This window comes from Lissotriton vulgaris, chromosome 8, assembly GCF_964263255.1.
Source record: "Lissotriton vulgaris chromosome 8, aLisVul1.2, whole genome shotgun sequence".
In the NCBI taxonomy this organism is placed as follows: Eukaryota; Metazoa; Chordata; class Amphibia; order Caudata; family Salamandridae; genus Lissotriton; species Lissotriton vulgaris.
This window is the reverse complement of record NC_141696.1, coordinates 671664826-671677926: the sequence shown is the minus strand read 5'-3', so window position 1 is coordinate 671677926 and position 13101 is coordinate 671664826. Positions and strand designations below refer to the sequence as shown.

Below are 13101 nucleotides of genomic sequence, written 5' to 3'. Positions count from 1 at the left end.
GATCCCCTTTTTACTAATCTTCATAATCTAGAAGTCTCTCTCCCACTCCCCCTTCCATGGTCTGACCATTTTCTTATCCCTTTTATATGGCAAACCACTCTGGACACTCCCCAGATCCCAACCTCCAGACAACAGGAAAGAATCTGGTCCAAATTATCGTTCGATAACTGGACGCAAAAATTAATTCTCGCTGCCCCCCCCGCAGATCCCGACCCAGAAAAAGCAGACAAAAATTTTAACAGCTGCCTCACCTCCACTCTAGACCAAGTCGCTCCCAAGAAAAATCTTAGGAAAAAAGGCCCTTCCTTTAAATCTCCCTGGTATTCCCAAGAACTTAGGAACCTACGAAAAATTTGCAAAGTTCTGGAACGCAAATGGAGAAAAAACTGGGACCCACTTATCAAAGAAGAATATAAAAAATCAATGAAAGCCTATAAACTAGCCAGGAAATCAGCACAGTCCTCCTTTTACGAGGAAAAAATTAAATCCGCCTCAAACTCTTCCCGTGAGACCTACAAAATATTCAAAGACCTATTAAAAGTTCCCAATCCCCCCCACACTCAGGTACCTTCAGCTGCCAGATGCAATCAAATAGCAACTTTTTTCCAGAATAAAATCACAACCATTTTACAAACTCTCCCCCCCCAAATCTGATAAAAACCCCGCAGAAACCTCTTCATTTCCAACGGCTGGTCCTATCCTTGACAGTTTCAATCAGTTGACTATTGAAGAATTTCAAAAAACCCTTTCATGTATGAAAAGTGGCTCTCCAAACGATCCAGCCCCCATTCACATCCTTAAACAAGTGGGACCTACCATCTCACACCTGGCCACCAACCTTATTAACGCTTCTCTTAGCCAAGGAGTGGTCCCCCATAGCTGGAAGCATGCAGTGGTCAAGGCCCTGCAGAAAAAACCAGGCCTTGACCCACATGACTTCTCCAATCTTCGGCCAATTTCCCTCCTGCCAGGGATAAGCAAGATCACAGAGAAGGTTGTTAACCAGCAGTTATCAGCTTTTCTCGAAGCCAACAACCTTCTTCGCCCTTCTCAAACTGGGTTTCGCCCTGGTCAGGGGACCGAGACCGCCCTTTTACAAGTGGTGGAGGAGCCAGATGCATCTTGGATTCAGGGGGATCAGTGTTACTGATCCTCCTGGATCTAAGCGCTGCATTTGATACGGTTGACCATGAGATCCTGATCCAGCGATTGTCCAACTTAGGAGTAAGAAACATGGCGCTTTGTTGGCTCGCCTCCTTCCTTAGAGACAGAACCTTTCAGGTTTGCGAAGGTAACGAGCGATCTGATTTTTTCCCCCTCCAGTGTGGGGTCCCTCAGGGCTCTTCATTGAGCCCTACACTATTTAACACCTATATGGCCCCCCTGGAGGAAGTGGTTACCCCCTTCGGGATAAAAACCATCACATACGCTGATGATACCCAAATGGTGGTCTCATTCTCGCTAGAAAGTGCCCAACTCAAAAACCTTCACGACTGTCTCGAAGAGATCTTCCAGTGGATGTGTGACTCAAGACTGAAATTAAAACCGAGCTTATGTTACTGGGACATCAAACATCACCTCTCCCTAGCGCTATGTGGCCGTCCTGCCTGGGTACCCTTCCGCAACCCAAGACTGAGCTTAAAAGTCTGGGTTTTTGGCTGGAACGGGACCTTTCACTGAAAACCCAGGCCAAAAAAACATCGGGTACTTGCGTAGGCCTACTCCGTTCGGCCAGGCAAATCCTCCCGCTGCTCCCAGCACCTTCTCAAAAACTTCTCATACAAGGTCTGATATTATCGCGGCTAGACTACGGCAATGCCCTCTTTCTGTCAGCCCCTGAAGCAACTATGAACATTCTGCAGAGAACTCAAAATGCTGCCGCAAGGCTCCTGACAGGCACCCCCCGTAGAACATCAGCCAAACCTGCCTTGAGGGCACTTCACTGGCTGCCGATCCGTGAAAGGGTCAAGTTTAAGGCCTTGTGCATAACACACAAGGCTCTACAAGACCAAGGTCCCTCGTTGCTTAAAATCATGCTCTTCCCATACAAACCAAATAGGTCTCTGCGATCCTCCCATGGCAACCTGGCCATGGTTCACAGAATCAAGAAAGCTCGAACTGGAGGACGCCGTTTCTCAGTTGCAGCTGCAATATCTTGGAACACCCTACCAATCCATCTACGCGCCGAACTTAACCACAATAAATTCCGCAAGCTACTCAAAACTCACCTTTTCCCACAATAATTGTGCACACCTTTCCTTTTTTTCTTTGTTTTGTTTCCTTTTCCGTTTCCCTCCTCAGTTGTTAGTACAATCACAGCGCTGGGACGCCCCCGGGCAGCCATGCGCTTTATAAATCCCGTTTTCATTTCATTTTCATTTCATTTCATTTCATTTCATTTCATTATGGGGTAACAGACTAAAGCACGCAAACAGGCTACAGCGCGACCGACAATGCAATAATGCACTCTTCAAAGAGGTCCCCTGTGGCATGGGCATCTCCAACTTTTGCCTGTAAATGGGCGACTGCTGCTCAATAAAGCCATGGCTAACTTCACATCTGCCCCCTCTGGTATGAAGAGTGACCAACTTGAATCTGCACATGGAAGTGGGCCTGATGGGTGCATCAGCCGCATCTTCACACTTTGCTACAGGGATCTACTCGCCAGGATTCCACACTGAACCCTTGCTCAATCCAAGCACTCTCCTTTATTCACAGAGAACACTGGTCTTGGCAAGCAAGCAGGCAGGCATTGGTGGCTCAAGGCTCCAGGACCGGTGGTCCTTGATTTCTGTGGGTGATGTCCCTTCACCCAACTGGGAGACTGGCAGCTCTTAGACCCCAGTCCTTGCCACATGTAGAACTGTTGCTGAGCTTCTTCTACTTGACACACAGCTCAACTGCCTGCTTGACCATTGACAATGTTGGGAATCTCATGCTCCCCTCATTATAGTCGGTTTTCAGACAGCAAATATGAATTAGGGTCTGATCCTTGAGGTGTTTGATGGGGGCAGGAGGGAGGTCAGCTTCCTTTTGAAGTTTCCACTTCTCTGTTCTGCCCTTCCACCAGAAAGCCATCTCAAAGCAGGGGTGACAGCCTCACAACACAGTCCATGGGAGTGACTAAAGCTTCACAACTGAATGTCACCCATAGGTAAAGAGCATCAAAGGCAAGGCGGATACCCAGGCGGATACCCAGGCACTACCCTTTATAATTCTCTTATCAGCCCAATCTCCTACTTAAGATGTGCCCAAGACCCTTTCCAGTGGCATCTCTCCAAAATCAAAGCGCTTCCTTTGAAGTGTACAGAAGAGCCTGGCTCTTCCTTCCTCCACTGTGTGTCCCACCCTGCTCTCAGGAATGCAGCAATCCACAATTCAGTCTTGGGGGGAGGACCCGCGGTGGGGGGAATCCTCTGCATCCTCATTACCCTCCCAAAATGGGACACAGAGTTCTACATGTATTGTACCATTCGCAGGCACACATACACACAGCCAATGACATGTGCCCTGCAAAGCGCTACATACTACCCTGATGTAGGCAACGGGTGAGTTAAGCACACAGCAGACTACCTTTACCTGAGTGGGCCTGTAGGCCTCACCCCAGAGAGACAGGTACCAAAGGCCTGTACATTCCAACTGATCACTACACAGTATACTGCCACAAGTGCTTTCGTGCTACTTAACCCCTGTAAAGGCAGTTGCCTTTCACCACTATGACGGTAGCTCAATGGGTACTCCTACTGGCCCAACAAGATCAAAATCAATGAGACAGGCCTATGTCATGGCACACATGCATGATCCATGTTCGCCCATGACATCAGCATCAGGGATCCAGATATCGTTGCAGCTGGGGGACTTAAGGAAGGAGTGCACACCCATCAAAATGCTAGGAAATTTCAAGTCCCAGGAAAAGGAATTAAAAAGCAAACTATTAGATACATCAAAAACTGTTGGGACAGTTAACTAGACTGATAAAAAAGATCGACAATTTTAGGCATGTTTTTGGCCTGCGAGTTATGCAGACAGCAAGACGGAAGGGTGTCTGCAGTAAAATTCGTTTTAAACAGTCACATTCTAAGAGGTTATCACACAGTGTTTCTATTTTGATTAAGGTACTGTAGAAGTAAGGTCTGCACAAGTCTTAGCAATGCATGTAGTCCAAGAGCACAACAGAAGCAAATATTTCAACTTCATTTCAGCTCTCTTTCTTAAAATGATCTAACTTGGATGTCGCCGAAAGCTATGTAATATATCAGATTGCGAGGGGAAATGGAGCACCTTTATTGAGATTCCATCTCAAGCACAAAAGATGTTGCTTATAGTTGCATTTATTATAAGTACACTGGAGGCGGGACCTGCAATCATTGCTCCATAACAGGTATTCACAATGAAAAAGAAAACCTTGAGGTTCCTTTATTGGAAACATAATTACACCCAGCAACTAACAATATGCACACAGATTTACGCAACTAGAAAAATTATTGTTTGCAGCACACCAGTTACCATTCTTAACAATTTAAAGAAAATATTCTTTCCAGCCTTCTGCTGAGAATCCTTTCTTATAAAAAAGGTGGTCCCTATGGGGGGAGAGTAGCCCTGGACTTCCACGTCAAAGTGTCAAGAATGGGATACAAACACCTCTAACACAAATACTTAGCATTACATATTTATCTTTTTATTTTATTTTAGTAACTTTTTCTTTGATTGTTGACAGTGAAAAGTAAAACTTATATTTGCTCTATCGAACACAAGGTGCTCCAAAAAATAAAATGAAAAGGGGGCGGGGTGACGGGGCAGTGAAAGTGCCTAGAAGTGCATACATGCTATATACAGAAATATATACATGTGGCTGAAATGGATAGTAGAGTGTTAGAGATCAACCCCCGCTAAGCGAGTGTTGAGTTGATAGCCACCATCAGTTTCTTGAAAAACAGACCACATATAATGTTTTTGTCGACGTTTCAACCTCTGGACTTCTATTACTTAAAACGAGGTCATCATCAGAACGCAGAAATATATAGGAGACACCAACTGATTGGGCAATTAGTTTACAAATCAAGAGAATCTTTAGATATCAGTCGTCAGAGTTTTCAAAACAGGTATTCATACATGTGTGACCGGAGCTTCTGAAGTTCGTTGCTGTATTCCTCTTCTTGACACTTTGCAGAGGAAGGCAAGGACTACACTTCCCCCTATAGGGACCACCTTTTTATAAAAAATTATCCGGCCCATGTCCATGGGTTACTGGGTTGCCCCTTTTGTTTCAGAGGTACTGCTGAGAATCAGACAGACAGAATCTGTGGACTAATAATTAATCACTGCTGAATTTATTCATATACAAATTAATGCCGAGAACGTCGGATGTTCGAATTTTGGAATTCCGAGCTCCCGCTGCCTCAATGAAAATCAAGGCTTTTCATACTTACAGATTACACTAATACTGATCAGTTGTTAAAAAAAAACACGAAACAGCACCATGAAATGAAATCAGTTACACATTAAACAGGAAAAGGGGTGATGCTCTTGGTTGTGGTCAGTGTTTATTGGCGGATAGGAAGGGCATGGTGTCTAAAGATTTCCAAACCTTCAGCTGATTACATATTAGCAACATCTTAATAGAATATAGAATCTACTTTGGACTGATTAAATGGTGTTTGGCTAGTTTTACATTTCCTCCGTCGGCCTATACATTTCAGTTTACTATTTTTATATTTAAGTTTACCAAGTTTTCAAGAGCACATTCACCTGCAGAAAGGGCACATCAATAGTCCAGAAATGTTTAAAACGACAATACATCTACATAAAGAACACAACTTATATGAACACGGATTTAAAAAATATATTTATTAAATCGATGAATTAAAAACCAATGTTTATTCCTTTGAATGTGTGCTCACAAGACAAGGCAGTTTCAGATAGTCAATGTTCCATGGTGGTTTGGAAACTTGGAGTAGCACCATGAAGGTGGAAGCTATTTTTTTTGTGCAACGGTGGTCCACTCACGTTTCAACAGTTGTGATATTCATCACCTCAGACTCATATAGGGCTATATCTCTCAGACTACGTGAAGAGATTCTCCTACTTTGAAACCACTTCATATCTAATAAACAAAAAAAAAACACATTTGTCTCTTTGGCATAAGGGGCTTCGGCTGGAAACAAAAGGGTTAAACCTACAAAAACAGTACCTCCAGTTTGTAGATGCGCCTACTATAGCCCTCAATCTACTGCGCACTGAAATAAAAGAAGAAATAAGTTAATACCATCTCTGAACAAGATGAGTACAAAACATAGCAATAGATAAAGAACCGGCCCACTCAATCTTATGCTGAAAAGATGCATTATATGAACGATCTCAAGATGTCTCAGGCCAGGATTAAGTACCGTAGATCATTCATTTCTATTTTGTTTTAGTGTTTTTTTTCTTTGCACTTTGATACGTGCAGTTTTGCACTTTCCCTTATATATGCGGGGTTATAAGAGTCAGAATGACCAGATAATAAACGGTACTTCAAGTGTGTTTCATACCCGACATAAAACAACTTGAGAAGTAAGTAACCAGACTAAGCAAACCCGTTACACAAGTGCTCATGCAAGTAACAATTGTGAAAAATAGCATGCATAAGTAAAGAAAAATTTAGACAAGGCAGTGGCAAATCTGGGAAAATAAAATGTACATGCATGTAGGAAGAACCGACTTTTTAAATGTATCAAACTCCCGCACTGAGAAAGTTTGGCTAACAGAAAAAAATACTTCATATAACATTTGCATAGACAAGAACATGTGGGCTATCAATGCTATCTCGAAGAAAACCTTAGAAAGAAAGAAACTTCACAAGTGTTTTCATGTGACTGACATATGTACCAATGTCCAACCAAAGAACAATGTATGTAGCCTTCCTTGGAAAATAAGTAAATAAATAAATAATGCAAGTGGCTCCACACATAAAATATTGTTCTGGCCTGTCACCAGAAAGGGTTTTTCACTGCACAACACCTAGAACCTGTAGACTGATTTTTAATGCTGAACCAATGCTATCCGGATTCTGCCTCCGCTAACTATATTTTATACTGAAAGGAGTTCAAAACCAACAAACGGCCTTCAACATGAAGTTCAAAACTAGGTCAGTCTCAGTTAACATGAAGTCTTTTCAATTGCAGGTACTTAATAGCGTCCAGTACTTAACTATACTGCACATTTAATTATATGGAAAGACACCTCTGTTATAGATCAATACTCTTTGAAATCTGCCTTACTGGCTGAAAAATACTGTAAAAGCTGTTCTGGGCGCCAGGTCTCCCAAAAGTCGCCCCTGGTATTTTTTTATTCACTGAGATTATGATTATGCAAACTAATACAGAAATAAAAATGGTCCCAACGATGTATAATTTCTAGACACCCTTACTGGGGTGGACGGTGTTTAAAGTTGCATAGTTGATTATTATGTTCACTTGACCCCTTGTGTTGGTCAAAAAGTAGATGTAGTTCAAAGAGTGACTTTAAGGGATTGGGGGTGTTTCAGGTTCATTTCTCTGGAAGGATCTGCACCGTATGTGGACACTGAGCCTTCAAGAGCATGCTAGGCCAGTAAGAGTAGCCAGAACGAAATATTTAAAGGTTACTTTAAAAAGGGTTCAGAGACTCGCTGATATGAGCGACTTGCCATGAAGGAAGTTTTAGAGAGAAATCTATCAACGAAGAAGATAATTAAAAGTAGGCGATATTGGAAGGAGGGCTGTGGGGAAAGAAGGGAGGCTGAATTCCAGGAAGAACCAGAATGACAGGTGGGCAAAACCCGTAGAGCGCCCGATTAAACCTTTCCCACCATTTACATAAGAATAAGCACCACAGCAACAAATACACCAAACAAAGATCTATTGACTGAGGAGTCACTCAAATAGGGAACACACTGTCTCTAGCCACCTCCTGTGAGGGTGTAGGAGGGAGTGAGAGATAAGATAATGTCTAAAATAACCGATTCAAACCCAGGATACTGAATAGACCAATTCAACATTTATATATGATGGAAGTATCCTTGGGTTTATGCTGGCCCTACAGTCAAAACAATATCTCAAGAAACAATATATTTCTTCAGGTAATCTCACAATTCTCAGCAGGGTTGACAGTTGGAAAATCACATGAAATGAAAACGGTAATGTCCAAGCCCATGCCATAAACTTTGAATCACTTGCCTGACTAATGAGAGGGAATGGAAGTAAATAAAACAAAACGGATAAATACATCAAGTATCGGGAATAAAAACAGGATATCACATTACAGAATACATTGAAGCTAACAGTAAGAAATAAAAGTATCCAGACTCTTCCAGCTGTTATTCTGGACAATCTAATTGCAGGAAATTACTTCAGATTCTTTGTAACACAGGGAGTGTATCCTGCAGTTTGTAAGGGAGTTTTACATTCTCAGTAGAGATTGTTAATGAGTGTCCTTAAAGACCAGATATCCCACCTCTCTGATGGCCCCTAGTAATCATATAAACAAGGAGTGGTAAATACTGTAACACATATGGGCTCATATGCACAAAGGAATTTTGCATTCCTTAATGGTGGGCCTCGCTATTTTTGGCCGTTGGGAAATTCAAAATGCCATTTCCGTAAGTATGTAATGCATTCGCGGTGGTGCAACATGCAATTTCTACCTTGTAGACATTGAATTTTGGAAATCACAAAATAGGATATCACGAATAGCAATTTCCTACATGCGAATCGCAAATCGCATGGATAACGGATTTCCTAATTGCGACCAGTCGCAAAACTACCATTCAGGAAATGCAATTACCACTGAATCGTATAGGGTTTAACCAGGTGTAAACTATTAAAAAAGGCAATCAAAATACATCAGGTTCTTTCACAATGGCAGCCTTGTTTGTTTTTGGCAAGGAGAATGAGGATTTTGGTGGTGAGGCAGAGAAGGAGGAGGAGACAGGAGAGGATATTTAGGGTGAGGGTCACCCTGTTTGGACTGACAGAGGAGGAGATCCATGAGAGCTACAGACTCAGTAGTCGGGTGATACTTGATTTAATTGCGGAGTTAACCCTCAGCTACAGCCCCCAACACTCAGAAGCAAAGCAATCCCATCACGTGTGCAGGTAATGTGTTGCCTACACCTCTTAGCTGGCAGTTACCAGTGGCAGGAGGTTGTCACAAAGTCCTTGTCCATGTTCCTATACAGGTTGCTGGACATCATGGTAAGCAAAGTCAACCAATATTTATCATTCCCCAATATCCCCCAATCATTGCAACAATCCACACTGATGTTCTACAGAGTAGCACAGTTTCAAAAAGGCACTGACTGTGTTGATGGCTCACATATTGCAATATGTCTCCCCTCCGCAAAAGAATACATTGATAGTAACAGAAAAAGCTCACACTCACTCAATGTTCAGGTAGTGTGTGAAACCTCCTATATCATAACATACATTGTGGCCTGATACCCTGGCAGCACCCACATCTCATTCAAGTTTCACCACAGTGGACTACATATCCGACTGGCACAGGGTGAATTCAGCAGTGGCTTCCCCCTAGGTAAGAGAATCGCAAACTCAATGCATACAGTGGGCAGGAAAGGTTTTGTAATGCGACCTAATGGCGTCAGTGCATTTGCCCTACTTCACTGGATCCTCACACCATACCTAACTCCATGAACAAGAAGTGAAAGACAGTACAACGTGGCACGCAGGACAACGCGCTCCATCTTAGAGAGGACCTTTGGAATCCTGAAATCCTGCTTCCACTGCCTCCACAAGACCAGCGGGGAACTATTGTACAGACTGGATACATGCTGCCAGATAACAGCCACATGTGCCATACTGCACAATATCGCAATGAGGATGGTTCTGCACAACATTGCAACAGAGCCTGAGTCTGACTCTGATAATGACGACTTACCGCCATTGCAGGTGCAACAGGAGGATACACGTGCAGCACAGGGACGTGCACAGAGATAACAAACAACTATTTCTGAGGTAAGAGATTTTAAAACCTACTAACAAGGAGACATCACAGATGATGGTAGTGCTTGGTGCACAACTGAGTGACCACCTTTTATTCAATTGGCTACAACATTATTACAAGCAAGGATCAACTGTATCCTGTGGATGATACATTGTTAACATAAGAACAACAAAGAAAATAAGATGAGAAAAATAAAAGGCAACTCGTCCCACTGAGTGGCTAGAGAGTCACTTGTTACGGCCCTTTGGGTTTGGTGCTTTGTCACCAGCACTGGGTTGTTGGACAAAGGACGAGTCATTGCCAGGCGTGTGGCAGCATGAACGCCCGGTACAGCATGGTTCAAGAACGGATATGCTACTGAGGCTAGGGCCCTCCTTGCTCTCAGGTAGCATCGGGATGTTGGTGATGCAGAGGTTGTGGGTCTGCATGCTCGCCAGTCCTGTGCTGAGTTGCACTAGCCCACATGCGATGTCTTGGATCAGTGTGCCATGACCGTCTTGATATTGACAGTGCGCCTTGCCAGCTTTAATATTGCAGCTGCCAGCCGATTGATGGACTGGGTAAAAGTGTCAGACCATGCCAGGAAGTGCCTGTGCTGCTGACGTTGCACACATCGATCCCTCTCCATTGGTGCTAGCCATTGTTCCTGCACTTTCTCCATGTTCTGCAGCAACATGGACATGCGTTGCAGTTGCCTACTGACTGTGCTTATTTGCTTTGTCTGCAGGCGCAGTCTTGAGATGATTGACTGCTCCAGGCCACCATACACAGGATGTGCATCCGACATGTTGACTGACACAGTGTCTGGACATCCTGCTGAGGTTTGGCCTCTGCGCCTTCTCTGTTTCCAGGTCTTGGAGGATGTGGGGCCCCTACTTTGCAACTGTCCCTCATCTCTGCCCTCAAACTCAAAGAGGGGAGATGGTGGCTCTCCTGCCATTTGGAGCTGTGCTGATGGGGTGAGGTGATTGTGGTGTCATGACCTCAATGACCACCTCAATGTCAGGGGACTCTTCGGCTAGCACAGGCCCTGACTCGTTCAGACTGTGATCTGTAGAAATGCATGTACATAGTTAGTATTAATACATGTTTGACCACAATATTGATGTGACTCTGCTGCATGTGTTTGTGACAGGTTTGTGTTGTACAGATATATTTGGTGTAGTCATCAGCACTCAGCACAGCACCTCAATAATGTCTGCTACAACTCGCATGGTGCATGGCCTGGGCTCGCCAAACACTTCAATGGAGTAATTCATGCTGTGACATATGATATGTTGATTTGCTAACATTAGGTAACGCATGGTATATAAAGGGAAGATGACACTGGCTGGTGCGGGCTGGATTGGAGGCGTCATACTCCTGCTACACACTCTGGTTCCAGGGTCCCGTCTATGAGCCTCTCCATGGGAGTCGGAGGGGGGTGTTGTGAGGGTCCTCTGCTAGTACCACGTTGTTCTGCCATCCTGCTGGACACATTCTCCTTTGTACAGGACCTCAGGTCGTACCACCTCTTACAGATCTCAGGGATCATCCTTTGTGTGATTACTAGGGAGTAGACCTTCTCCAGGATGGTGGTCACGATCCGTGTTTTTTTATGCCTCAGGTACGGTAAAGGAGGCCTTTTAAAAAAAATTGGTACATGTGGGGGGGAGACGTTCTTCAGTCAGGTTCTCAAGGTCCCTCTCAGAGAATTTCACCTTTCTCCTCCTGCTCCCTGAGTCTTAGTTCCCCTCTTCAGCAGCCAAAGTCTCCTCTAGAGATGGTATAATGAACTGGAAGCAGTGACACAGGGGCACTCCTTGCTTCCAGTAGATACCTAGGCCTCTGGTAACACCCTCTCATTATAGACTTCCTGGTCCGACAATCATTCTACATCCAGAAAGCTCTGATTCTTAGTTTGCATTTTCCTATTTGGTAATCGCAATTTTACAAATCCCTATTTTGCAATTTCCTATTTGTGAATGTAAATCTGTAGGAATCAGGATTTGTGGAATTTGGAAATCGCAAATCCCGGATTTTGTACATATGGGCCTACGTTAGGCCACAACGCACATTCCAGACAGCATGCCAGCTAGACTTTGGGCCAAAGCAGCTTTTCTTCGTGTTTGAATTATACCCGTGGGCCATCAAAAGACACCAGTTAGTCATCAACTGTCATGTCTTACATGTTTTATGGATTCCGAATGCCAATGTTAGCTGAGGCCTGCCAAACATGCTTTGTGCTCCTATATGTAGACCAGTGTTGTTTCAGAAGGGTCCACCTAAACGTATCAACCCTTGGAGCTCAGTTTCCAGTGTCTAGAGGTCCAGGCCAACGCCACGGAGTGGAAGACTGGATCCAGCGATCTTTGTGGAATATTTTGCATTCTGACAACTCTTGTAAAATGCTTTGCTCCAATTTAATATACTTTGTTTCAACTGGAGCCAAATCACGTGTGATTCTATAGGTGCTGGCCTGTACTTAACTGCAAAGTTTGGACACTTTCCCATTTTTAACCGGATAAAAAGGATGTGGGACCTTTTAAGACCAACTCCCAAAACTCTATGTTGGACATAGAACTGTCAAGTTAGTCCCAACTACTAAGAAGAGCCATGAGTTAAAACACAAACAGAGACACAAACGAGAGTTAATGACGATCCAGTTAAGAGATTTGATTGAGGCTGAGACTTAACTGTGTTGCAGAGGAAAGTTAAGGACATTGTTTCATCAGCTTTAAGATTAGACTGGGTTTGCCGCAAACCATAGGAAAGATAAAGAGGATGACATGGATGTTGTGTTCCCTAGTGGGGTGATTGCCTCACTCAAGTGTACAATAGAGCCATACATATTTTATTTACCACCCATTCACATTCAATCACCATTTTTACACCCCCAGGTCTGGTAGTGGGAATGGGCCTTGGAGCCCTCTTCTACCATTCACTCTCTCTTTAGTTAATCTTTTCACCACTCTCTATTATCCCGGCCCACCTTATTGTTACAGCCCTATTCAAAAATTGAAGCCCGGTGAGTCCTCTGTTTGGAACATAGATGCACCTAACTTATGTGAAGGGGAAAAGGGTCAACAATGGCTAACACCCCTCTATCGATTCCATCACAGTAACATAGGCATGGAATGAGGA

At 43.8% G+C, this 13101-nt stretch overlaps 1 protein-coding gene across 5 annotated transcripts in view; it reads right to left on the bottom strand.

The window, feature by feature from the left end:
- Positions 1-13101, bottom strand: part of ACOT9 (acyl-CoA thioesterase 9) — a 525989-nt gene that overhangs the window by 415622 nt on the left and 97266 nt on the right. For 4 of the 5 annotated variants that reach the window (XR_015299309.1, XR_015299310.1, XM_086934544.1 and 1 more), the window contains one exon: positions 6191-6236. The exons of the other annotated variant lie outside the window; for it this stretch is intronic. Coding sequence is in view for 2 of the 4 variants with exons in the window: in XM_086934544.1 (XP_086790670.1) it covers positions 6191-6236 (46 nt within the window). In the remaining 2 variants the exon portion in view is untranslated. The remainder of the gene's footprint in view (positions 1-6190; positions 6237-13101) is intronic. 5 annotated transcript variants of the gene reach the window in all.